The sequence below is a fragment of the Plectropomus leopardus genome, chromosome 22 (genome assembly GCF_026936395.1).
Source record: "Plectropomus leopardus strain MGB_pleo_1.0 chromosome 22, ASM2693639v1, whole genome shotgun sequence".
Taxonomy (NCBI): Eukaryota; Metazoa; Chordata; class Actinopteri; order Perciformes; family Serranidae; genus Plectropomus; species Plectropomus leopardus.
In genome coordinates this window covers 6,801,813-6,829,228 of record NC_142197.1, presented here as the reverse complement: position 1 = coordinate 6,829,228, position 27,416 = coordinate 6,801,813, and the positions used below count along the sequence as shown (strand labels likewise).

General features: G+C 40.0%; 1 protein-coding gene across 3 annotated transcripts in view; it reads left to right on the top strand.

Annotated features, from left to right (window-relative positions):
- The window catches only part of ppfia2 (PTPRF interacting protein alpha 2), a 253,750-nt gene that overhangs the window by 106,028 nt on the left and 120,306 nt on the right, over positions 1–27,416 (top strand). The window contains exon 1 of one of the 3 annotated variants that reach the window (XM_088073034.1): positions 12,834–13,307. The exons of the other annotated variants lie outside the window; for them this stretch is intronic. Coding sequence (XP_087929160.1) covers positions 13,227–13,307 — 81 coding nt within the window. The 5' untranslated portion in view covers positions 12,834–13,226. Of the gene's footprint in view, positions 1–12,833; positions 13,308–27,416 lie in introns of those variants that run through there. 3 annotated transcript variants of the gene reach the window in all.

The window sequence follows — 27,416 nt, the reverse complement described above, 5'->3', positions numbered from 1 at the left end:
AAAAGTCAAGGTCATTGTGATCTTTTCTGTCACACTTTTCGTGAACATGATATCTTTCGCTTGAACTTGACAATGAACTGGCTACATTTTGGTGGTCAAAGGTCAAAGTCACTGTTACCTTGCATCTGTCTCATTCTCATAAATGCAATATGTCAAGAACACCTTAAGGGCATTTCTTCAAAGTTGGCACAAACACCAACTTTGAGTCAAGCATGAACTGATAAGAATTTGAAAGTTAAAGGTCTAGGTCATTATTGACCTTGCTTTCTTTACATTTTTGTAAATGCAATATCTCAAGAAGGACTTGAGAAAATTTCCTTAAATTTTGCAAAAACGTCCAAATGGAATCAAAAATGAACTGATTAGAATATAGTGGTCCAAGGTCAAGGTCACAATGACTTAACAAAACATGTTTTTGGCCATATCTCAATAATTCCTACGCTAATTATGATAGCATACAAATGTCAGGATAAAATGATGAAGCAATGACATTTTATATCCAAGAGTTTTGTAGAGAAATACAACCACGAGGTAGTATTTCTAGTTTATATAGTCATATATATATAAAGTAGGACTTTTGTAAAGAACATCTACAGTTATTCTTCTACGAGCAGATTTATGTACAGTGTAGCAGAAGAGGGAAAAAGTTTTGACTTCCTCTGCTTCTTTTGTCAGGTTCTATATCCATGTGGAAAATAACAGTCATGGTGTGCACAAGAATAACTACACCGAAAATAATGATTGACAGTCGATATACCTGAATCAGCATGTTTCTTTTAGAACTGCTGAGCACACCAACGCGCCCAATCGGGACAGTCAGAAGCCACATGTTTGTAATGCAGCGTTAGTTCACTTTGGATGATTGAAAACCTGCTCCGCCGCTCTCCACTGGCCCTGGATCTGATTAGTTTCCCGATGGACTCTTCAAGTGCATCCCAGAATCAGCTCTGTCTGTGTTATTTTATGTATGAGTAAACAAATAACTGTCACCAGGGGTAGTGTTGAAAGAGCTAAATATACAGTATGAGGTATGACAAGGCCAACTGGAAAACGGCCATCCTTTGATATTAAACAAGGACTGTTTCTTTGTGGTAACAAATATCATATTGTTTTTGTGGGCGAGGATTTTAAATCTTGTTTTGTGCACTAGTTTTTAAAATCCATTGTCCGGTTGTAGCACATTAAAACAACTACTTAATGCAGTTACTAAACTACATAAACATTATTTTTTTTGTAATTATTATCAAAATCTGAATCTACCCCCATCTCTGCTACACGATGAAAAAGTCAAAACTGTGCCTAAACCTACAAACTTGCATGTCTGTTTATGTTGGTCATTGTATAATTGGTTTTAAATTTAATTCCGAGTGGCATCAAAACAATCCTGAAAAGTCTGATATAAAATTTGCCTTTAGCCGTAGGAACTTTGACGATGTTTGTGGGAAATAATTATGTCTCATTTTTAATACACCTTCAGCATTACATTCTGATCGTCTAACTTATCCATAGCTCGAGTGAGTATAGAAGTTACTCCTGTTACTTGAATTCTCTTTAGGATTTGGGTCTCCATCATGAAAAGGTAGAGGATAGAAGAGAGTTTAGGGCTGGAAGAAAATGGGGATGTTTCGTCAAGACATTAGGCACTTCTGCGGTATCACCTGTCAGAAATCGTGGAAGTGCAATATAAAGGTCAGTCAACCACAGCGATACCTCAAGTCCTTCGATCACTTGAGAGCTGAGAGGAGCTGGGAGCTCTATTTCTTTTCTTTATATTTGCTGTACTATATCTTAAGAGCATTTTTAAATGACAACCTACTGACAAGATCTCCTCTTTGAGACAAACTTCCAAGGGTCGAAAATGTCAAAGGCTGTTTTAACTTCCTGTACAGCTTTGGTGAAAACAACTTGACTGTGAAGAGGACTTGGAATTTCCCAGAGGGTGGCAAACAGTACCATGAGTTATAGGCTGCCTCAGGAACTCAAATGAATCAATCTTCTCCTTTTCCTTCTTGTGGCGCTTGATGTCTCACACAACCTGCTTTGAAATCTCGCAGATCAAAAATGGAAAATAATGGTCCCTTGGATTTCATCATCCGCCCATCGTGTAGAAGAGACACAGCAGCCGAAAAAGACTGCATGAGTCAGAGCTTTAGAATGACCAGAGAAGACAAAAGGCGACAGACTCTGAGGACTCGAACATGAAAGATGCAGACAGAAGGAGTGTTGGAAAGTTAAAGTGGAAAGATAAAGATAAAAAGATAAAAAAAATGCTGAGGGAGTGTGTTTGCTTTAAAGTTGCACCAGTCAAGATTTTAATCTAAAAATATCTTAAAATCAGAAATGTGGCAACAGAGTAACAGTTCTGGTACCTTTGCGTGTATCTTTTATCATCCCTTTTTCTAAATTTGGGACCTGCATCTTTTACGTCCATGTTTGCTAGCTTCTGGTTTTCTACTTGCGTGCTTTTTTTCTAGAGCCTTTCTACTTTTCTTGGCGTGTTACTGCTGCCTGTTGATCAGTGGAATACTGTGAAACCGTTGGCAGGACTGTGAATTTCTTGACCTACATGCACATTCTCTTGCATGTGCATGAAATACACAGAAATACAGATAAAACAGGACCTTCCTATAAAAACATATCTTCACAGAGCCACTAGTGGTCAAAATCTGCACCTTTAAATTCATGTGCACTAACAGGAACTGAGTAAAAATACCTAAAATAGTTATTCAGTCATTACCCAGTCCTCATACACCAAAGTGTCACCACACAACTCACTCTCACTCCCAACTCATTAAATACAGCAGCTTGGTCCGTGGCCCTTCTCCTCAAACTATGAGGCTATAGGTACCCCTCTAGCTACAGTTTTGGACCTGTCACTTTCTATGTAAGTTTCTGTTTGTTACATGCCACGGTTTCTTTTCAAAATAAACTTCTCTATTCACAGGAAATGTAAATTTAGGCAACAAAACAACATGATTAGTCTTTAAAAAAAGATCATGGTTTGGGTTAAAATAGATTTTTATTTAATGTAACTTACAATATTGGAATGCATCATGGTATCCATTGTCAGCCTTCTGGCGCACAAGTTCATCCTATTCAGTTGGACATGCAATAAATGCTGAAATATTGAAAAACAATAAATACAGTTAAAACAAAAGAAAAAAGAAAATCCTCATATATAGTATACAGGATGAAGGTTTTGTGTTTCTTTGACCAGTTCACCAACTTTGCTTCCTTCCAATGCAGACTTTCTTGCTCTCTATACTAAGTTATTGCTGAGGATGGGTTTACATTGGAGTCAGTTGATATAGATGCTAAAGGGTGCCTTGTGCATTGGTATCAGACTCTGAGGTCCATTAACCATGTTGCTATATTAGACGCCTTCTGAGAGAGAACAGGTTGTACCGTAATAGTGAGTTAGCTGGTGCAGCTCTGTGACTGCCAAAACAACAGAGTCCTGAGGAAATGAAAGAAAAATAACCATTTAAATACTCTAAATAGTGAAATCTAAGTGTTTCAAACCAAAATATTGCACTTTGAGTCCAAAAGATAACATCTTTTAATCCAGTTTTTTAACATCTTCATAAAAAAGCAAAATCTAACAGCAGAAATGCGATTCTTTTGGTAGACTTTGGCATTAGGCATTACTGGCATTTGAGAATGAATCAGCATACACAGTTGAGTACTTAACATGATGTGATAATAACAAACTATGAACACTTAACTGCTGAACTGCTGCTATTTGAAGCCACTGTTGTATGAGGTCTTTAGTGTTTGTGTGTGTATAGTTAATTTGCTGAACTGTGCTTTTGCAAACCTGCGTATGCAGCAAACAGCCAAAGCTTTACTTCTCTACATCACATGCCAGCATCCACCTCCTGTTCTGCCTTCTTCTTCTCCCACTGTATGTACAGTACTGTGTTCTCTATAGCCTCAGGACAGATAATTTTTCTGTATGCTCATGAATACATAAGCAGAGTTTTTTTTAGTACATTCTTTTGAGTTCTTAGGGCTTTTATTCTTGGATATAATGATTGCAACACCATATTTTATAACACCATGGCTGCAGAGAAAGTAGAATTTATGTCTCTCTTGTTCAAAATCTCCAAGCATGTTTATGTTACAGGAATGTTTTGCATATGAATAGTATCAAATAAGAAGTAATACATTTATAGATGTTAATATATATACAACTCGGAGGCATTATGTTTTTGGGTTGTTCATCTGTCCCAGTCATGAATGCAGTGATCTCCAGGATACCTTTAAGGAATTGGTCAAATGCGGCACAAACATCTACTTAGACTCAGTGATGAACTGAGTTGATTTTAGTGGTCATAGGTTGAAGGTCAAGCACACTGTAGCATTGTCTCTCTCATTCTAGTTAGTGCAATATCTCAAAAACAGCTTGAGGATTTTTTTTCCCAAATTTGAGCAAACATTTACTTGGACTCAGAGATGAACTGATAAGATTTTGGTAGTCACAGGTTAAATGTTAAGGTCACCATGACCTTGTCTGTCTTATTTGTGTGTTACTAGATTTTACCCGACAGAATGACCTACTCCACCAGTCAGAATGACCTGTTCCCCATTTAGCTCCATTTATACAGGTTGTGGTCAACTCAACAATGAACTGACTAGATTTTAGTGGTCAACGGTCAAGGTCACCATGACCATATCTATTTAATTTCCACATAAATGATATCTCAAAAACACCTTGAGAGTATTTTTTCCTTTTAAATGTAATGCCTTAATTGTATATATATATTTTGGAAAGTGTTAACAAGGACCAAAAAAAATACTTCTACATGTATCCAATTTGCAAAGCAATGATTTTTGTATTGAATTGCCAAAAATGCAATTTTTGTCCTCCTTTTTCTTTTCCCAACCATCATTTTGTTCCTCGAGTCGTATCTCATCGACTGGTTAAGGCCTCAGTGTAACTCTGACAATAGCTCCCTAATGTTTCAGCAGTGACAGGACCGGGGAAACGTCCATTACGGCTGTCTGCCCACACATGACTGTTGACACGATCAATATGCCTCCAGTGCTGCTTCAGACCTTCCAAGAAACCTCTGTGCAGGGAGGAACGCTTGACCTTTACTGACACCTGCAGCTCTAGTGGGAGTTTTGCTTGGAGATGCTTCAGCTTTGCTGTTATTAAAACAAGCCAGTTAAGACACTTGATGTCTGGGAAGCATTACATGCAAAATGTCAGAGCAAACGCAATCTAAAATCACTCAATTGCAATCAAAAGCTCAATTCTACAAAAGCACTTGAAGAAAATGAGTATTCTGGTTATAAGGATGAAGCTGTTACAGAATTTATGGGACTTATTTGTGAGGGAAAAAAAGCCACAAACATTTATATTCTAATAAGAGCTAGTGGAATTTGGTGCAGGCAGCAGGGAAAGACCCAATTAGGCAGCGACAAGTCTGATAATGAAAGGTGGCAGCCTTGTGGAGCCTGGAGGGGCCCTTCAGCTGGAGAATCATAAAGCAAGTTACACAGAGAAAACCTCAAGCTTTCTTCACCGAACTTTCAGGAAACTACGAACAGCAAAAACTCAAAAATGTCCTACTTCCTCACAGTATTTGGAGACACATTTCTGTTGCTCATACATCCTCGTCTCTCTCTGTAATCCAACTCCACACCCAGAGGATGAGTGCAGATTTGCCACTTGCTTCAGCTGACAGTTGAGCCCTTTGGGGAGCTTTGTTATACAGTAGGTACTACAGTACATGACAACACGGGCTCAGCGCCTTAAAGGGGCCCCGTCTCTAGTCAGCTTGTTAAGAGTGTGTGTTTGACACTGTGTGCTGGTGACAACAGAGTATGCTAATTCAGACATGCCACTATTCCCCCAATCCTGCAGTCCCGCAGTGATTTATCATGTGCTGCATATCAAACGTGCACCTCAGCGAGTAGCCAGAGCGAGGAACAATTCTCTGGAGCCGTGCTATTTACAGCAACACCAAATGGTGATGGCGTGAAATCACAGCACTGTGTCATCAAATCACTTTGTAATCTACTGTTTGTGATTGATCTATTTTTAGTGATCCATGATTCATGATCCATGTAATAAAAAATGTGTCCCATGAATATTGCAACTAATATTGCAAGTGATTAGTGGTTCCAAATTATGCAAAATTGATTAACTGTTTGGTTAATCAACAGAAAATTAATCTACAATCTACCAAATGTACCCAAAATGTTGTACAGACTTTAATTTCATGTGGTGTAGCGTTAAGTGAGGTAATTTGAGATACTTTTTAGTGGATTATCAAGAACAACACGTAAAATTCAGAAGGTTACCTCATGTGTTACTTTCAAAGCTTGCTTTGTATCTCAGCAGCATATTGACCAAGACTAATTACATAATCAAAGAAATAGCTGACAGATAAATCAGTGGTGAAGGAAATCATTAAGTGCAGCCCTAGTTTCATGTTTTATCTTTGGGATGAGCATAACCATTTAAATTAAAGCAAAGAGACATTCAAGCCATTTTCAAGACAACATTCTCATCTTGAATAGGATTCGTTTGGAATAAATTTCCATATTTACCCCAAGCTTTTATCCTTTTGACATGTTTGGTTTCACATTTGTATTTTTGCGCTGCGTGTCGGGACAGGCACTTGTGACTCCTGTTCCCAGTATTATTTGTTCCTGTCCCCAGTATTTCATGTAACTAATTAATTTGACTTTTCTGTTGTGTCAGAGCTGCAAATGTCTGCCATTTCAGTTAATGCCGGTCCATCTCTAATTGCTCTGCACTGGTTTATCTTCCTAACATTGTCTTGCAAGATTAAGTTGCAATAGCCAAATCTTCTTTATAAATAATTCTATATAAATTATACTGTTCCTTGTTTGCAGCTTATTTGCAGTTTAGGTGGTTGTTTGACCATGCAGGCTCGCAGCAAAGTAATCTGTCAGAAGCGTACATTGTGTGTTTGAGACGTACAGTATACACACACACGTGTGCAGGGTGAATGAGAATGTGTGATTTACATACATACCCTGAGGTTAGCACAGCCTGGTAGTGTGTCCTCATTCTCCCACTGTCATTGCTGAGGGTCATTTCGTAGTGTTTTATGTGTTTCTGCTCAACAGCTGGAGCTTTATGGAAAGTAGTTATCTTTCCTTAACAAGACCTCTCAAAGCAGCCATACATTACTACGCTCTTAGAAATGAAGACGCTAATGAGAATCATATAGGGTTCTTCAGATTGTCCTCCTAGGCAAACCCTTTTTGGTTCATGGTAGTAGCTTTTATTAATTACATTTATAATGTTATAAATGTGCCATCTGGAAGCCTTTCAGAATGTTTACCTAGAACCCAACATGTAGGGTTTCTCTTAAGGAACCTCTTATGAGAGGTTCAACAGAGAACCCTTATGTGGCGTAATGGTTCCACTCACTCTATTACTACTCTATTCCACCAACATGGAGCAGGTTTTGTTCTGGTTTGTCACCTAATTTTATACCCTTAAGAGCATTATGATCGAAAAGAAATTGGTTTGAAACCGAAAAGTTGATTTCTAGCTAAACCAAAAACTAGCAGGTTTTCCTTGAGAACCCCTACAAGAACATTGCTTTTAAAAAAGGGGTTCTTCGCATGAAAAGGGTTCTTAATGACAAGAACCCTTTTCCTACAAGAACACTTTCATCAAAAGATAGTTCTTTGGGTGCAAAGGTTTCTTAATGCATCCTTGAGTCTTACAAAAAACCTCCAGAAGAACACTTTCTGAAAAAAGGGTTCTTCATGTGAAAAGCGTTCTCAGTGAAATCGTAAGTCTATCGAAAACTTTTTTAAAAAAGGGTTCTTTGGATGAAAATAGTTCTTAATGGAATCCTGCAAAGAACTCTTTAGTCAATAAGGGGTTCTTTATGGAACCCTAAGTCTGACAAAGAAGCCTAGAAGAAGACTTTCTGGGAGAAAAAGGGTCTTTGGATGAAACTGGTTATTAATGGAACTTAATGGTTATGTACAGAAAACTCTTCTTTAAATGAAAAGAGTTCCCTAAGTCTTACAAATAACCATAGAAGAATACTGAAAAAAAGGGATCTTAATTGAGTCCTACGTTTTGTAAAGAACCCTGGAGCACTTTTTTCAGGTTTCTTTGGATAAAAAGTAACTAGTAATTAGTATTTCAGTTATACAAAGAACTGTACAGAAACACTAAGAAGAAAACGTTCTTCAGAGGGAAATGGTTTTGGGTAGAACCCCATCTCTACAGGTAGAACCTTTTTGGAAGCCTTATTTCTAAGAGTGTACCTAAATGCATATTAGCTTTGCTCGGCAAAAAAACACAGTTGTTTCTCAAATCCCCCCATCCATGTATCATCACTGCTTCTATCTGATACACTGTATCTGTCAAAGGCTGTAGCCGGCCTCATAGATTAGGAGCGCGGACTGATCAAACACAGGCTTTCAAACCAAAAATCAATTTGTTTGAGCTCTTTGATTGATGAAAAAGGACTGTGTGTGTTTTTCTTCTTAAGGGATTTAGACGGAGCGAGGGATGCATTTGAGGAGACGTGCATGAAAGCACATGAACGCAGACACACACACACTCACATTCTCACTCACTCAGGTGTTGGTTTAATGAACACAGTCTGAGTTTGCACAAACTGCCTCAGTGGGGCCATGTGAATAAGCACTTTGATGAAATATTTATTAGAAATATTACTTTTTAAACACCCTACTTTGATCAAAAATTCTAGTAGCTGTTTAATTTGTTCATCAATAACATGTTTTAATGAATTGGAAATCATTCTTTAAGAGTATCAGCCTCTTGACTCGGATATAATTCTCCGTCGGTGATGCTTTTGCAGCTTTGGAAACACTGAAAGACAAAGAGTAGTGTCGATCAGAGCTGGAGGAAACACAGAGAGGATTGAGAGGCTCCAGCCAATGAGCACTAAGAAGCATTAAGCCATGCCCACTGCACATCTGTACAATGACGTCAGAGTCCAGTGCACTGCAGCAGTCCCTTTATGTCACTGATGTGCAGGAGGGCTTAGTCGCCCCTGATGGCAAAGATCCTGCACTTCCACAGTGTGTAGTGATGCTGCAGCAGTTTGTTACAAAGTGAGACGGACACAGAGCAGCAGAGAGGTGAAACACAGGATGTCTCAGTGTGCAAAAAAGGCTTAATCGTTGGTCTTTTATTCCTTTGAAACTTCTCTAATAATAATGATACCTCTAATTTGTTTCATTATTATATTAGTTGTAGCAGTGTTCTTTTTCAAATTGAACATCATTATCACAGTGAGGCTGTAAAATTGAACACTATGACCACATCGATTGATTTTAAGGAACGCAGCAGCAATTTTGCAAGTCCTTAATAATTTAGTTTCAGACTTTTGAATGTATATTTCTTACTTTTCCAGGCAACAATGGATTTCTCTCCTTTGTATAAAGATCAATTATCAGACTGAACATGGCGAGACCAACAGTATAGGAATGATTTTGCTTGATTTGATTGATTTAAGTTCAGTGCCAAGGCAGGCGGTGATTTGTCCTTTGTAGCAGAGGTTAGTAAGGGTGTGAAGGTTGAAGTGGTTGATGAGTATATGGAAAATCAGAGGCTGGTGTTTGTGGCCTGCCATAAACATACTATGTACTTACATTGTAACACAATTATCTGTCACAAATCTTTATCTCCTCGAATCTTTACCTAACCTCTCTGTTGCCGAACTCCATTTTTTGCTGCCAAGGTGAAGTCAGACTAATCATCGAGTGGAATTTTTCTTACTTAATAAAGTAAGAAAATGCTTAGGGAAAATGTATCAGATTAAAAGAATACATTGTTTTCAGGAAATATAGGAGTAAAAGTGAAAGTTGACAGAAGTATAAGAACTCAAGTCAAGTTCAGATACTCCCGAGAAATACTTCAGTACTGTAATAAAGTATTGTCACTTCCTTACATTAGACCACTACCTGCAGGTAGGTGATTTGTTCAATTGTCAGATAGCCCACCCTGCAAGTGTATACAAAAATGTAAATGTATACAAAATACAAATCTACAAAATGTTTAGAAAAGTAATATTCTCACACCCATTTTCCTTATCAAACAGAGAAATACAACTGTTCAACTTTTGAATTCTGACTGGGCTTAATGTCTCATTAACTCATCATAAAACACACTTCATGCAAACTAAACAGAAACAAACTGAAACTCAACCGAACCATCTTGGTTACTCTTGCTAGTGATCTAGTTACGAAATCCACTGTTCCAACAATCACCACCTCAGGTTTGGTCAAAATAAATTTTTAATTCACCAAGTTAGATGTAAGAATCATGCGGTTATTCCCCACGCTCTCTCTGCCGTTGCTGGCAGCAGGCTGTTTACAGTCCTGTTACTTCTCCCTCCACCACCAGGTTTCACAGTGTTTTATTTAGCTCAGCTGCCTGTTCCACCACTAGAGACCAGAGAGCTCTGGTGGTGCATGCTGTGCACTACATACAATGAGTTGATTAAAAGGAGGGACACCTGTACCTATGACAGTATTGAAAAACGTACCTTTGGGATTTCAGTATACTCTGGTATAGGTGTAATACTGACCATGCCTAATATGAAAGATTATTTTTGACACATTGAGCTCCTTTCCTGTAATTAGTATTAAACATTATTCCTGGAGTTTTTTCTGGGATCTATCATCACGCGTGTAAGGGTGAGCCCACACTGAATATCTGGTTTTATACCACAGGTTGAGCTTGAGGAGCAGTCTGAATTATTTTGGGTCAGGAGTGCAACCTCAGCTCAGTCTGGTTTATGGGATCCGCTGCTCCACAGCTGGAAATGCTGTTAACCTGCGATGTATAGAGCAGATACTTTGAAGTCTCTCAGAACCAAATCCCTCCGAAGAGTGAGAGGCTCGCTGTGAGTTCAGTCCACTCCGCTTAATCAAGCTCACTGAGCTGTGTCTAACAATACAAAATCAGGCCGGAGCACAAACTGCTTGGGTCGTTCCAATAGTGACTAAACTGGATATGATAGCTGAAGAAGAGCTGAATACTCTTGCCACTTGATCTACTTATCACGTACCACCTTACCATGTTAACTTGAAACTTGGCACCCAGTTAGATGGAACAAAGAAAATAATCTTATTTTTAAGTTTGGGGTTTTTTTTCCCAGATGGCTCTTGGTAGTTAGATAGAAAATTGGATTGAACCATTCAGCAGATGTGGATTACTCCCATGAAAAGACCACTTCATGAGGAAAAAGTGGTTGTAAGTCTGTTGAAGGGAAAGTTCTTTTTTTTCATGTAAAATTGCAGATAAAAGCTGCTTCTAGTCAATGGGTTTGTCTTAAATTGGTTGAAGCAGTTGTATTTCATACAGAGTACATCAGCAAAAAAAACAAAAAAATCAATGCAGGCCTACTCCATGAGAACATGGCAGGTCTGTGGAAATGCTTCTTAAGCAAGAGCCTGTGAAAAGGGTAGAAATGTTTCAGAGACGGCTCGATAATGGATGGTGGCCGGACATTTGCAGATGAAAGAAGACATGATTGCACTTCGTCTTTTTAGACGAAGTGCATTTGTGAGGGATGAAAATCTAAAACAACTTAAAATAATGAAGAACATTGTTGAATTAGAAAATTCATACTCACAAATGAGCCCTCGTATAGGGGTTTTCCTTCAGCACTTTTGGCCACACATTACCTTTGTCAGTGTGCCAGACCGTGTCTCGTCTCATTGACCGCACCCAATGCAATGCGTATCTAGTTAATTAAGAAACATTTTTATCATAATATTACAGAAGCTCATTTGAAGTGGAACAGATTGCTAAAATATCAAAATCAGGCATGAGAGCAGGCTTATAGTGACAGTCTACATCCTGGGAATCAGACTATATTTCAACTGAATGAGTGTAATTCAAATTCCAACAATTGTCTGATGTATCTAACCATAGAATAAAAAAAGATATAATCTTTCATTTAATGCCCAATATTTTCTCCTGCAACCATCACCTGCAGCCCCTCTGCACATAAAATGCCACAATAATGTCAGCTTCCTCCCCTGAGTGAACACACAAGGCCATCTTTCACACAGTGTGTTTAGACAGTGATAACTCCTCATCTTTTCTCACAGACAATATTGCCACAGTTAAGAAATTCCAGCATCTATCTCCTCCTCCAATCAATACATAGCTGCACAGCAAAAAATGCACACATGTGACAACATACGAGTTATTTAATAATTCAGGTTTGATATTTAAAATTATTATTTTCCGAAGTAGTAGGGGGAGTATTTGCACATTTTCCATGCAAATACCGTCTTTTAATATATGTTTCAGATGTACAGATGTTTGAATTTATTTTCAAAAGAGGAGATTTTATATTTAAGCCCCCCCCCCAAGGCAACCACATACTGCTGTCCTTAAAATCTTAGAAACATCCTAAAATCTGAAATGTCTCAAAATCAGAGAAATGTCCTAAAATCCTAGAAACATACTAACATCTTGGAATTGTCCCCAAATCCTTGAAACGTTTTAAAATCCTAGAAGCATCCTAAAATCCTAGAAATGTCCTAAAATCACAGAAATGTCCCAAGATTCTATCACATGTATTGGGCTGCAGCAACTGGCTCCTGACCTCCTGTCATTTTGCGAAATTGGGCCCCAAGCAAAACAAGTTGAGTTTGTACGGCCCTGTAATTTCACCTGTTTCAATAAATAAACGACTGTGACTGACTATCCGGCAAGAAAACACGTTTTGACAGCGTAAAAACACAGCGAACGTGTGTCTCTGCTCCCAGTCGAGGCACCCGGTATGTTGTTGGCTGAGCCGTGTCGTGATGCTCTGGCTGATTATTGGTGAAGCCGGAGGAGGAGGGAGGCGATAATCCGCGCACAGACGGACCCATCCGAGCCGCTGCCAGAGCTGCTTGCAGCGGGCGTCGGGGACACCATGGAGCCGCTGTCTCTTTGCGAGTTTCACTCTCCAGGCAAATCTCTAAAAGGACACAGAAGATAAGCAATTGCATGCGAGAGGAAGGCACGCGCAGAAAAGAGAGTCGCCTTGTTTAACGTTTTTTTCTTTTCTTTCCTCGGAGCTTTGCTGCGCATCTTCACCGGAGCTCCGCACCGTCTGATGCCGGGAGCGCAGCGTCGGGTCAGGGGCTGATCCGAGCGCTCGCCTCGGGGTCGATTAAGAGTTTTTCCGTGAAGCACTCTGCGTTTGGCTGATTCAGCTGTGGATTGTCTGCCCATCAAAGGGATTATGATTTTCTCAGACATGAGTACGGGGACCAACTCCCCGAAGGTGCACCCTCCGAATGGGACGAGGTTTTACACATTTCAGGCAAGTTTTCTCTGGATTTCGTCCCTCTTTTTCAGTCTGGGGATCATAATTAGGATGTCAGCTGCTTCTTCTTTTAATTATGTTTATGTCGTCTTTTCCTGACAGCTCTTTGTTGATGCTTTTTGGCTGTTGTTGTGGTATATTTAGGGGTGTTGGCATGTATAAGATTGCCTGCAGAGCATTGTGTGCAGGGTGTTTCCTACCTGCCTGCATGTGCAGACTCCCTTGTGAGCTCAGTCCTAATTTTGCACGACTTTTGTGTCGGATTTGCAGCACTGTTCACTTTGCATTTTAGCAGGAAAAAGAGACACAAAAACACTCTTTCATAATGCCTTATTGCATAAAGTGGATGCGCAGGAGTCCATATGTGCACTCAGAAATATCATAAGGGACTCAGATCTTAAAAGAAAGAATATCACAGAAGAATTTCAATGCTCTCACACTTCAGCTTGTTTAAAAAACATCTAAGAGTAAAATTGTGATCTCTTCATGCTAAATAATGATGTTCAATTATTCAAGCTTAGCCCACTGTATATCTATATTTGAATTCTATTACATTCCTAAAGAGAGATAAGGGCACATGTGCACAGTGCCCATACATTGATCACTGTAGGCTGCATATTTCAGCCCAGAGCTCCATGCATGGCAATGAAGCGGTGTCAGTGGATATTGATTGAGCGTGTTGCCTGTGACTCTTGTAACCAAGCCAGCACTTTCTGTTTTTCACTGTGGGTGGAAGGGAAGGAAATGTTTCTGCGAGTGAGATTTTGTTCTGCAAGTCTTCAAGAAGCTGCTGGTTGCCTTTTTGCAGTATGACAGAGGAGGGAGGAAAAAAGGTGATGATGGTTGGGGTTTTTGCATCCAGGTGCAGTCAGCGTGATTTCAGAGGCTTTTGCTGCAGATGAAGAAGTTTGTGGGTTGCTTTTCAAGTGAGCTCAAGTGCTGATGGGAGCCCAGATGAGATGTTTATGGAGAAATACACCTGCCTCGTCAGTCTAATCACAATCTGGGGCAGCAGCGGAGCAGAGTGTCTCATCACCACTTGCAAGTTCATATTCTGTTTTTCGTAATTTGTTTTGCCAATGTGATATTTTCAAGAAAGAAAGGCAGGGGGCTGCTTAAAGGGATAGTTCAGATTTTTTGAGGTGGAGTTGTATGGGGGTTCCTATCAATAGTCAGTGCATTACCTGCAGTAGATGTCAGTCGGCATGCCTGGAGTTTGGAGAAGCAGGCTGGAGTCCAACACCCCAGCTAAGCAATTCACTGCTGTGGATCGGGGCAGCATCACAATGTGATGCTGTACACCAGGGAAACTCAGCTTGCTTTGTCTTGGGGCCACTTTTGCATAATGACAGGAGGCCGGGGCCAGTCGCAGCAGCCCCATACACTTTTTCTAGGATTTTAGGACATTTGCAGGATTATAGGACATTTTTCAGATATGAGGACATTTCTGGGATTTAAACATGTTTCTAGGACTTTAGAATGTTTCTGGGATTTAAGGACATTTCCAGGACTTTGGGACATTTCTCAGATTTTAGAACATTTTAGGACCTAAGGACATTTCCCAGATTTTAGCACATTTCTTGGATTTTAGGATCTTTCTCACATTTTAGGATATTTCTTGGTTTTTAGGAAGTTTCTGTGATTTTAGGACATTTCCAGGAGGACATTAGGACATTTCCAAGAGGCTTAGCTAGGACCTCTGTTGGGGGGTGTACTTGCTGTCAGACAGTGATATACAACAGGTGTTAACCATTTCAGAACACAGAAGCTGCTGATCTGCTGCTGCCTCGAACAGTTATTTTGTTTTTGGGTTACTGTGTGACTTTGGCATTAAAAAAGTCTTCCTCAGATTCACCACAGTCACCCAATAACTCTTATTGGAGTCTGGTAGCTTTAACAAAAGCATATATGGGTAACTAAAGCGGATAGCATTCACCTAAACAGACTTTGAGTTGTTCTAGGTTGGAATATTTTTAATCGTTCTAAAATGTTTTGTTTCTGGCCTCTATCCGCATTGATGCATTTTTTTAGCATATGTGTCGGTCTCCAGTCTGCTTTTTCAAACTGGGGGCGTGTTGACTGACATCTACTGCATGTAATACAGTGACTATGGATAAGTACTTCATACAACACCACTTCAAAAAATCTGAATTATCCCTTTAATTCACTTCATCTATTATCATGTTCTTCTGCCCTCTAACTTCACAGCCACTGTGACTTTCCCATTTGAGGATTTTCCCCCTCAGTGTTTGTGTGGAGCGTCATAAACCTTGCTTTGCCTTTTCATGTCAGATCATTAGTGAGGAAAGGCTCCCCGAGGGCTCGTACCTGTTGGAAGAAGCTCCTCTGATATCACCAAATCAAAGGTAGCTCACAGATTATAGTCCCAGGAAATCCCCATAAAGAGTCACTATCAGGCTGCTTCAATATACATAAATCATTTTTTCTTTCACCCTTGAGGTGATATAAGACCTATCACGCTTGGTTAGGCACCGTAAAAAGCTCGGAAAATCAGTGTTTTCAGCTCAGCCATCTTGAACACTCTCTGATTGTTTACTGACTTCAAATGATATTCACTTCATCAGATTGCCCTTCCTACTTTGCATTTCTAAATCGGACGGGGCAAATTGAATTAAATTGCAAAGTAGGTGCTTTTTGAAGCCTCGGCGGCTCCGTCAGCGTGATGAAGTTGTTGAGTTCCTTTAGTGTTCGCTGCCGGGCTCTGCAAACATGTCCCCAGAAGTGTCAGAGTTTGCTTAGTTTGGGTGGGAGCTCGCTAGTCTGCTGTACAGCTGTGTCTACAGTCTCTGCGCCGTGCTCCGACTCTCATCCGACATCTCCATAATGACATTTGGAGGCAGTAGAGGTGGCACAACAACACGATAGGAAGGAGAGTCTGCAAACTGACTGAGAAACATGAAAACATGTTCACTTTGACAATGCTAACATCAAGATATTTAGCAGCTTTAAGGGAACCTATTAAGCTCATTTTCATGTTCACACTTGTGTTTTGGGTTCCTATAAGAACATGTTTGCATGCTTTGATGCTCAGAAGACATTTCATTGTCTTTACCTGTATTCACCCTCTGTCTCAAAAAGCTGTTTTAGGGCTTGTCTGTTGTCAGCTAGCTCAGTCTGCTCTGATTGGTTAGCATTTCTGCTGTCTTCTGCATCTCAGCGTCTCTGCACCGTCACTGCAGACGGGGGATGACTGTACCAGAATATTGTGGCACTTCTGCTGTGAAAAATGATAAATTAAATCTTCTAAACACAACCAAACAGCAGGAGCATTACTGAAATCGGAGAGAAATAAACAACAGCAACACACTTTAGCATACCCGGCCTGCAGGGGACGTTCCCATAACACTGACTAACGTTACAGACAAGTTGAAATAATGTTTCAAAGAAAACATTTTAATGTAATATCCAAAGAATGTTTTCAGGATGTTTATCATTTTAAATAATTTTCCATTTAAGGTTAAATACTGACTAAGATGTAACGTGTTGGGGATGTTTTATTGATGTTAAGAGAAAAATAAATAAATAAATAAAAATATCTTGGATTTATATAGTGCCTTTCAAGAGACCCAAGGATGCTTTATATATAGCAGACCGAACTAAACTAAACAACAAACAAATACAAAATGCACCTAAACACTAGCAAAATTTACCTAGAAACAACAGTTTTAAAATATTCTCACCACTTCACCGTTAACCATTGACATCCCTAATTGATGCACTTGAATATCATAATATTATGTTTTGTGATACTTGATCAATTCTCAAAAACAGTTTGATTAATAGTTTGCATACAGAGATTTGCATTAGTGGTTCATTTCGGGTTGTATTTAAAACCCGCAATGATCCTGCAAGAAATTTCATTTGTTTTTTTACTGATTTACCTAAATGTTACTGCACAGAAAAAGTGATTTGATGTTGGATGTTACAGGGACTATGACAAATGCAGATCCCGCTGTTCTGATTGCATAAAAAGGTACAGTTTTCATCTAAATGTTAAGCTCATGGTGGTATGTTCTGACAGTTTTTGCACTGTTATGACAGTTTTTCTTAAATTGCAATATATTGCCTTGCTTATAACAATGTATGGCAATATATTGAATCATAAGGCCTGTATGGTGATATGTATTGTATGCCAAATTCTTGCTAATACACAGCCCTATCCAGTTTTGGTACATTATGGTGTGTTTGCCTCTGTCAGTGCCCTTTGTATGCGTATTAGCTGGTGCAGAATGAGATTATTCCCCTGGGAGAGGTCTGCTGGCAGTGCTCTGAACCCACTGGACCACATTAGTGGGTTCACAGCAGAGTCTTAGTCGCGAGTCTCTTTGATGTGACACAAGTTTATAAAGTCCACGAGATACTGTTTGTTGGACGCCCCAGCTAGCTGTTATAAAAATAGGAAAAGTCTGTGTAATGTCTTTATCAAGCAACACTTCACAGAGCTGCTCTGGTAAGAGGCAATTGGAGAAACAGTGTGCGCAATGTTTCTGCTCCCTGGGCGATTTTCTGTGGAGATGAAGGCAGTTCTGGGGTTTTATAAAATAAGCTCACAGAGTGTAAAAGTTGAGCGTAAATGTTCAAACAATCTAGTGTTGTGAGTCTAGAGACAGTGGAAATCACAAAACAGCATCTTTCATTTTTAGTTTAGCACTTTAGAGAGAGTCACTCTATGATTTACATTTTTTTTATCATTTATTATTGCTTAAACAGCTCATGCCTGTTCCAGTAACATGAGCTATTTTTGTTGTGCACTTTACCAAGCTTTTTGGACATGTTGTACAGCATACACTTGTGTGGTTTTTTTTTGGTTTTTTTGTGTGTTGAGTTAGTCCGTGGCCTAGTCTAGTAGATAAAATAATTAGTTTTCTGATTATTTATAATTTAATATTTATTTTCAAAGCTCATGGACGAACATAAAAATGCCTGTGTGTGCCTTTCTTTCAATTATATTGTCATTTTGAAGTAATAATTAATAATAAAGTAATGGAAAATTAAAAAAAAAAATTAAAAATCAGATTCAGTGATTTATCGAACAAATAAATCCACTGATAATCAATTATTAAAATAATCATCAAGTGCACCTCTAGGAGAGTGCATTTGAGTGAGAGTCTCCTTTGTTAGATTATTAGTTGCTTTGTCCATGTCCTTGTATTTAACATCCCATTGTTCCCATCCAATAACCTGCCAAAGTGTTTGTCAGGGTTGAGCTACCTGAAAAATGAGATATAATTGTTGCCCAGTTTTTGTCCTTGGTTGTCAAATTAGCGCTGCGTGTGATTAGTCTCTCCAGCTGCAGTGTCCGCGCTCTCGCTCTCTCTCTCAGTCTAAAATGTATTGTTTTCCTCACGGCCCATGCAGCTCGTCACCTCAAGCACGCTGTAAAATCTGACAAGTTGATCTCACTTAAAATAATATTGGAAACCAATTGCCTTGAAAAAATAAAGTAAATACAATAATTAATCCTGTTTATGTTTACTTGATCATGAAAAAGAGGATTTTGCAAATGATAAAGATAAGAGATTTAGGAGTTCTGTTGAGTTAACATGTTTACAAAAATAAAACAAACCGTTTGCAACCAGCAGAATACAGGTATGTAGCAACAACTTCACAAAATTAGGTGAATATAACTCAATTTTAAGTCAACTTAAGAATTAGATATATCATAGTTATACTAACTTTTTAAGGCAATTGTTTTCCTAGATTTTTTAAACTAAAAAATCAACTTGTCAGATTTTACAGTGCAATAGAAGGTACATTACAACAAGGACAAGCTCATACTGTACAGATAATTGAAAGAAATTGGGTAACAAGAGTGAGGTAACACTGACTGAATCTAATCAGAGCTGAGGCAAAGTCATGCCAAAGTTGGCAGCCAACTTTCAGACAGATTGTCAGATACATTTTAATCATCCCTGCAGCCTTTTTTGTACAAAAGTATCCTTGCAGCCGGCCGGTAATGTGGAGAGAAAGGAAATGAGCTGCTCTCCTTCAAAGTAATCCTCTCTTTTGTTGGCATTTTGGAGGTTTACGGCAGTGTGGCCGCAGGGAGGCTAAAGAGCTGCTGTTTAGGGTCGGATTCCAGCATCTGTCCTCGGCGCTCTGTTTGTAAGCACAGCCACGGCGCGGGCCAACCCCACTTAATCAAACCGTTAAAGCCGTGACTCGTGTTGGCTCTCCCTTCTGACAGTCTGACTGAGGGTTTGGGCTCGACAGAAAAGACGGATGACAGGGCCGCGCACGCTGATTAAAAAGTGCTACTTCTCATTTAGCCTGGTGCTTACTTCCACACAGAGACGTTCACACCGAGAGTCAGGTTCTTGTGTCGTACGCTGCTTTAGCCGAGTGCAGGAGCAGCACAGCAGCTCTTATTCAGGGCTCCATCTTTAGGTGCATAAATCACACACTCTCACACCTTCACACTCTCCCAGGCCCAATCACGCTCCTGGAGCAGGGAACGTCTGCGAGACAGGATAAGTCATCCGGTGACACCAGACGGCAGTTTGAATGACAAGTGAGCACCTATTTCTGCTGCACCCAGAGGTGTCTCGTCATGGCGATGCCTTAACTGTCTGCAGTCTGCCTCGGTGTTTACTCTCTCGTGGAATGGAACTGAATTTTCTTTCCTTTGTCAGTAAAGTAGTTTATTTTTGGGACCTTGAGCTGTTGTAGGAAGTTGGTGTGAAAACTTTTACAACAAATTGAGTAAGGCTGCCCCCTGCAAGTCGAAGATTTGAATCATCAGTTGGAGACCCCTCGGTCGTCTGAGAATATTCAAGTCAAGCAGTTATTTTTTATTTATTTTTTGTCAGTCTATGTATCTGTAGGGATGTTTGGGTTCCCAGATTGAGCTACAGAGTGAGTGCTTTCCCTTTTTATGCTGATCTCCTGTAAAGGCAGAGCCGCGGACCTAAACAGCATATAATATATATATTTATATATATATATAAAAACAACAACAGCCATGAATGCATAAATAAATGAAAAGTAAAAAAACTGCTAAATCATAGCGAGTTGCAACCCTATCATGTTAAACTGAAATAATTTCTATAGTTGCAGCCCTAGAGACATTTTATTGCATTTTCTATGATTTTTGCTCAGTTTACTGTATTAGTGACCTCGACTATCGACTGCATGCCAACACTTAATCTTGGAAATCCCCATTTGTGCAGCATGATGATGGACTAAATGCAGGGTCCCGCCCCTGCGGAGATCTCTGCACACGTATCAAAGCCGACTGCAGTTACTCTACTCGTCACATGACACCCGGACGGCGCTGCGGGTTGATCCGCGGGGAAACATGTGGAAGCTTTGTGAGAGCCGTTGCAAGCTGTGCGACTGCCTGATTAGCGGGAGTGTTTCTGCTCCGTTTGAATAACGGTGTGTGTGCAGATGTATCCACTGCAACATGTGATTATGGATGGAAACTGCAAAGAAACAAACAAAAAAAGCTGCCCTCAAAGGCAAATGCAGAAAAGGTTTCCTGTCACTCAAACACGTATAGATGCACAAACGCAGTATTGCACCCAGCTGTGGGAGCCCGCTTATCCCCCCAGCTGTCTTACCCAGCGCCCTTTCACACACACACTCCTCCCCTCTGCTGCTACCACGCCCCGCCCTCCCTGCGTCATGTATTCAGGGTCAGTTGGTGCAACAACAAAAAGGTGGCCGTATGCAAATGAGCACAAACACGACAAATTGATAGACGGCCGGCAGATTGAAGTCGAAGGCTTGACCTTTTATTTGTTACGCCGGCAGGCCATAATTGCTTACAAATGCCCCCCGACACCCACACCAACACACCCGTCAGTGTCCCGTCCTGCTGCTGGTCTCCTGAGTGGTGTGTGTACTGTATACGTGTGTATTGGAGGCGTTTGCCCTATTTTCTTGGTCTTTTTTTAATCAGCCCTCGTGCATTTAAAATCTGGCCGGGGCAGATGGGGAAGGGAGTTTGACCCACTTTGATGGATTCCACACCGATTAAAAGGATGAGTGAGCTTTCGAAAGCAAGAGGCCCCTGTGTACGTGTGTGTTTTGGTGTGTGTTGCTGTGTGTTTGTGTGAACAAGGGAGAGAAGGAACAGAAGACTGTCTATTTGTGGACCACTGATGTGTGTGAGTGTGTGTGTGTGTGTGTGTGTTACTGTACAGCCTGTAGCTCGTAGGTAGCTGTGTTGCAGCTCTGTTCAGACCCTCCAGGAATTTGTGGTTTTGCAATCATACTGTAAGAACTGATACAAGCTCAACCAATCCCCAGAGAATGGTTAATTAATAAATACATTTTACAGATCGTTAAATCTCAAACAACACAGAGATTTTCTTGTAATTACACTGAAGGGACATTGTGTCTCAGAGCTCGTCTTCTCGGGCAATTTGCTCGCAGGTTTTATTTTTAAACATGACGAAACTGAACTATTTTTCCTCCAACACCAAAAACTAACCAGTTGATTAACAGAGCTTGCTGGCAATACTGTAAATATATACTCAAATAAAAGTACAATTGCTCCCTTAAAAATGGACTCAGCTGATGAGCAGAAGTTATTTTACATTTTAATATTTTTTTTTTTAGGGTGCATGAGCCAGGGCAAAATAATGACAAAGCATCACTAGTTGATAAAACTTTTTTTTCAGTGCTGTCAAATGTCATTTTTTAAACTATTATTGATCAAAGAGTTTCTATTTCTATATTCCTTTTTTTAATTGCATTATTTTGCATTGCAAATCAGTTTTTAAGTCAGTGTTGAAAAGGTGAAGCAATTCTTACCAGATTGTCTTGTTTAGAAATCAGATGAAATGGGATTAGCATAAAGTGGGCATGTCTGTGAAGGGGAGACTCACAGAATCCATTTTCATTTAAATATTTTGATGTCGGAGGTTAAAGGATGATTGTGAAATGGCTAAGCCATTTTTCCATCACCCAAATTTAGCCTAACTTTGTAGCGTTATTCCTTCCTGAGAAGACAGCATGACATGGTTGGTACCTCTGGATTCTTTATGTCCTCTAGTTTCACATGATGCCAGTATCATCTATCTAGTTTTAAAATGCAGCCTGGCACAGCCTGTTAAAAACGAAAATGTCAGCCGGGTTATTCTGATTAAAAAAAATTAACACATTAACACATTAGATACACATTAGATTCACAGTTCAAAACAAGAAGGCTGTGAGCTAAGTGCCTCAGACTGTAAGGAGAGTCAAAAAGTACTAATAGATGGAACATAATTATCGTTAATATTAGTCTTTGTTGGCACTAACAAAAAACGTGGAATATTCCCAGCCTTATCCTCTGATATCAGACTCAAATTTCCACCTTTCTTGATCACGTCATCCTTTAATTTCCTGGTGTAATGTCAGCCATCGTTAGCACATCCTCAACAGTGAAACTTTTACTGATTTGATACAGAGCTGCTACACACCTACATGTTCAGACACGTACACACACACACACACACACACACACACAGCACAGATCCCACCGAGATTTTAAAGTGGATTCGGGTGCACACACAGGCCAAGCCACTCACTTCAATAGACTTGAGTGTGCCAACAACCTCACTTCATTGATGCAATTATGGTGTAACCCTTCGCTTGGCTTACTGCAGCGGTCTGATCTCATTCATCCAACAATGTGGACTTGAAAGGTAGAGAGTTTTTTAGTGTGGGGCTTGACAGAATGCAAAGCTGGGAATTTATCATTTTTCTCCGTCAGGGTGAAATCAAAGCAGGATGGATCCGTCTACTTTCTGTGTGTTTGGTCGAACGACTGAACTTGTTAGGCATTCACTTGTCAGCGAGAGCGACATCAGTCGTGGAGGGTTCGGGGTGTTTGAAGATGTTAACTGACGTGGATCAAAGAAGATAAGGTTGCAATTTATTTAAACATAGAGCCTCAAGAAAACTTTTGACCTGTTTTAGAATAAAAGGGCTGAAGATACCAGCTGCTTTGGGTGGTGAAAAAAAAGAACGAGATAGTAGAGTCGTGAATCACGGATGGTGATAAAAGCAGCCTCACCTCAGTGCTGATCACTTCACTAGAGACTCATTCAGCCATTGACATTGTGTCCTTTCCTCCCAGAATCAATGCTCAGACACCATGTGACCTGATCGCATTGGAAATGATGTATGACAGAGTGGAGCAAAACTGCAGTTATCATTTTCATACATCTGTTAATCCCTCTGTGTCTTTCACACTTGCACAGACATGTGCATACATTTTCTCCGTTCTCCGACTGCCCTTGCAGTTCACTACAGAACAGGGTCACATCCTCGCCATTGTCAGCATATTTGTCACCGCTGTCACCCAGCCCCCATCACCTCCAGCCCCACCCAGCTCCTTGTGTTACAACCAGTGTTGGTATTGTTCATTTCTGCAAACCATGAATATGTGACATTTGCATGTTTCATATGCAGCATGTTTGGTGTCTGGCCTAACACCCAGGCAAGACAGCTACTGTTCGAGATCCAAAACTTAACGAGTCATTGCAGCATTTTTCAGCCATGATTGTAGCATCAGAACTGTGTGTTTTTGAGCAAGACATTGAGGCATGTGGCACCAAATGCAGGTGTTTTTTTGGGAGACATCTGGGCATTTTCAGCACTAATTACGCTGACAATATGGGTATTTTAAATAGGGGTCGGCCAGTATTAGTTTTTCAAGGCCAATACGATACCGATTATTTGTAGTTAATGAGACCTATAACCAATATTTGGAACCAATATGCATTTATATTAAAAATCAAAATAATTCTGTCATTATTTGAAACTTGGAATATAACAACCTCCAACACAAAATGTTGTTTAAATGTTTGATACAAATTTAAACTTTCAACATCATATACAGCAAGTTCCCAGCAACTTTTTATAAAGTCAAGTGAAAAATTTAATTAAAAAATGAATTAAAGTTAATTAATTAATTAACTTCATTGGCGATAGTTAAAATCAAATGCTGATACAGATAATCTGCAAAAGGCCAAATATTGGTGTGAATAATTGGCCAGGCTGATACTCTTTTGACACTCATAAATGCCACTGTAGTGAGGGCTCAATTTATTGTTTACATTTTTCTCTCACTACTATGGTGGCATAGATATATGACGCACGCCGATGATTTGTTTTTGCATATTGACGTCTATGGATGTACGTAGGTCGTAGCCTGAGATTCAGAAGGTGATGTCATCACACAGTCTGCAGGAGGCTTTAGATGACTCTAAGACTTTATGGTAATCGTAAGGATGGCACGATGGAAGTCAGTGTCATTTTTATCCTCACACTTTGTAGCTTTCTCTTCAGTGACTATGGAACTGTCTTATTCAGTTCATCTGTTCATACATATACGCAGAAGCTGACTTCTCTGTCCATGGTGCTGAAACTGGAGTACCCTTTCCATAAGGGCCTCCTTCATGGACATTAAATTTTATGTCCCGCACGTGCTCTGTAATGGGAGTAGTGGGGGATGTCTCGGGTCTTACTATTTTCCACCATTAACTCTCCATCTCCGTTTCTCTGTCTCGCGACCCCCACTCCTTCTCTGTGATGGCAACATAGCGTTTGTTTCACCGACCCATCGCTGCACCGGTTTGATTAAAGGGCGCAACACAGTCCATTTGTAGACTGTGTTTTAAAAGGTGCTATCATGGTACATTCATTCATCCTCTCTACAGCCTGCTGTGCTAGACTTAAAAACACCGTCTCACCCACACTGTCTCTTTGCAACATTATGTTTCCCCCGCAGTCATTCACATGAGGCGATACAGTATGCAGTGGCCTTTGTGAATAATGCAGTGGCAATAAAATCTTTTGCTATGTTCAATTACACCAGCTTTGGCTGCCTCCTCTTCTGCTGCTGCTCCCCTTCTGTTTGTGTGTGTAAGTTCATCTCTGTGTGTGTGTGTGTGTGTGTGTGTGTGTGTGTGTGTGTGTGTGTGTGTGTGTGCGTGTGTGTGTGTGTGTTGATAATGGCAGGACAGGGCTATAAAGACCCGACCAACATTCATTTTATCCTCCTTTATTTCTCTATTAAACTGGGATGGTTTCCAAAAGTGGACCGGCCTGTTAAAAAAATGTTGTTTTTAGAATCAGAGACAATCTTTTCACAACGTTGGTGCAGTTAATTGGATGGGTCGTCTTTCTTTTTGTCTCATCACACTGTGGTCCTCCAGTCCTGCTGGTGCCTGGTGATCCCTCTCTCTGCTGTGACCTTTAGCATAGATTTAAACGTGTTGTCTCACAGTCAATAGACAAATGAGAGACAGTGGACTCAATTAGACATGCCAAAGAAAGTGAAACGCCTCTCTAAGATGGGAAGTCAATGCATGGTTATTACATGTTCCCTGACCTATGACCCCAAGAATCCATGATAAAGTCAACACAAAATAACAGCCTTTCTTTCTTTCTTTTTTTCGTGGCCATCTGGCCTGTATTCACACTTAAAGGGTAATTTCTGAATTTTAAACCTGGACCCTTTTGTTTGTGAGCGACTTATGGAGATAACAATTTTTTAAATTGGTCCAGTATTGAGCAAGATCGCTACAAATGGCGGCAGCAAAACGGACCGCAATATAAGCATTCGGAGGATTTGTGCACCATCAGTTCACATCCAGTAAAAGTGGCTCAGATTATAGTTATGAGGGACAACATATTATTGTTAAAAAGTAAGGTCATTCTTGTTTATGTAGTACGCTATGAACCTTTCTCTGTTGCCGTAATTAATTCATTATTATTATTATTAGCAAAAACAGCTCCAGCTGACCCATTAAATGAAATCGCTCTTTATGTACGATTTTGTACAGTTATGGTTACAGATTTCTTCTTATACTTGTACTTTGAGTGTTATTAATGTGCCAAAAGTAAAAGAGGAGTTTGACTAGTCGCATATTATTATTGTTTTGATTATTGTCAATAATAATAATACTTTGTTTTACTTAATAACTTATATTGATAGTGATAATATTATTGTGCACTCTTTGGGTCATGATAATTGTGCAGTAAAACTCTGATACCACGGCAGCCTTACTTTGACTCAAGAGTTTATTTAAATGGAGCCCAGTGGGTTTGATTTTAGGGGCTTTTTTAACAATCTTTCTCCATAATGTTGTCAGACTATTATAACAATTAGCACCTGTCAGTGGGAAAAATAAGCACTTTTAGTGGACGTTAACTGACAGTGCACAGTTGCCCCAGGTGGTTACACTGTGGCCTTTTGCACCACTGCTTCCCCTCTTGTTTTGTACTGAAACAATTTAAAAACTTGTTCTCTTGCTTAGTCATAAAAACATGGTAACATATGGTCCATGTTAAAAAATACCAAAGTTGTCCTTTAATAGCTTTAAGCCTTGAACGCTGATATTAAAGTGAATGATGACCATTGATCTTTGCGTTTGTCACAAAGCAGATTGTAAACACAAATCCATCTGGTCTATAAAACAACAGGGTTGTAAAGTTTACAAGGTTGTGAAGGACGTGTGGTCAGGGTTTACGTACATCTTTATATCTCAGGTTCTTCAGTTTGTGTCACGTGTGTTTTCTGTTCTCACAAACTGCATTTTAAACAGACAAGAGCAAATTTTGTAGGTCTGTATCCCCGCTGCTACCTCCCTCCCCTCCCATCAGACACTGAAATGAAACCTCTCCAAAATCAATACATCCGCTTGTGGGTTCACATGGGAAAAGCTGCATCAGATCATCCAGAAGCAGCACAGAAACCCCCCCGCTGAGACCACACCACCTCTGCACCTAATGTTTTTCCATAAAGGCTTGTTGACGGAGGGCTACCGGGCGAGCATCTGTGTGTAGAGAGCCAACGGAGAACTTCACAGCTCTCCTATCCGGTGTCTTGTAGAAACATTCTCCCCCGCTGTGGTTTCACTCTCTCTGGTGCCGAGCTCCAAACTTTTGAGCCGACTTTTTTTTTTTTTCTTCCCGAGAAGATGATTTGTGCCTAAAGCCCTGCAGGTGAGCTGGGAGCCTCTAGCCATTCAGGATTTTTAATGAAAGTGTATAATGTCGCAGCTGGCAATGAGATTGAAGAGGACTTTTGACAGGGCGCTAGGGAGGTCCTGAGTTGGTTTACCAGGGGCACAGCAATTAACATGG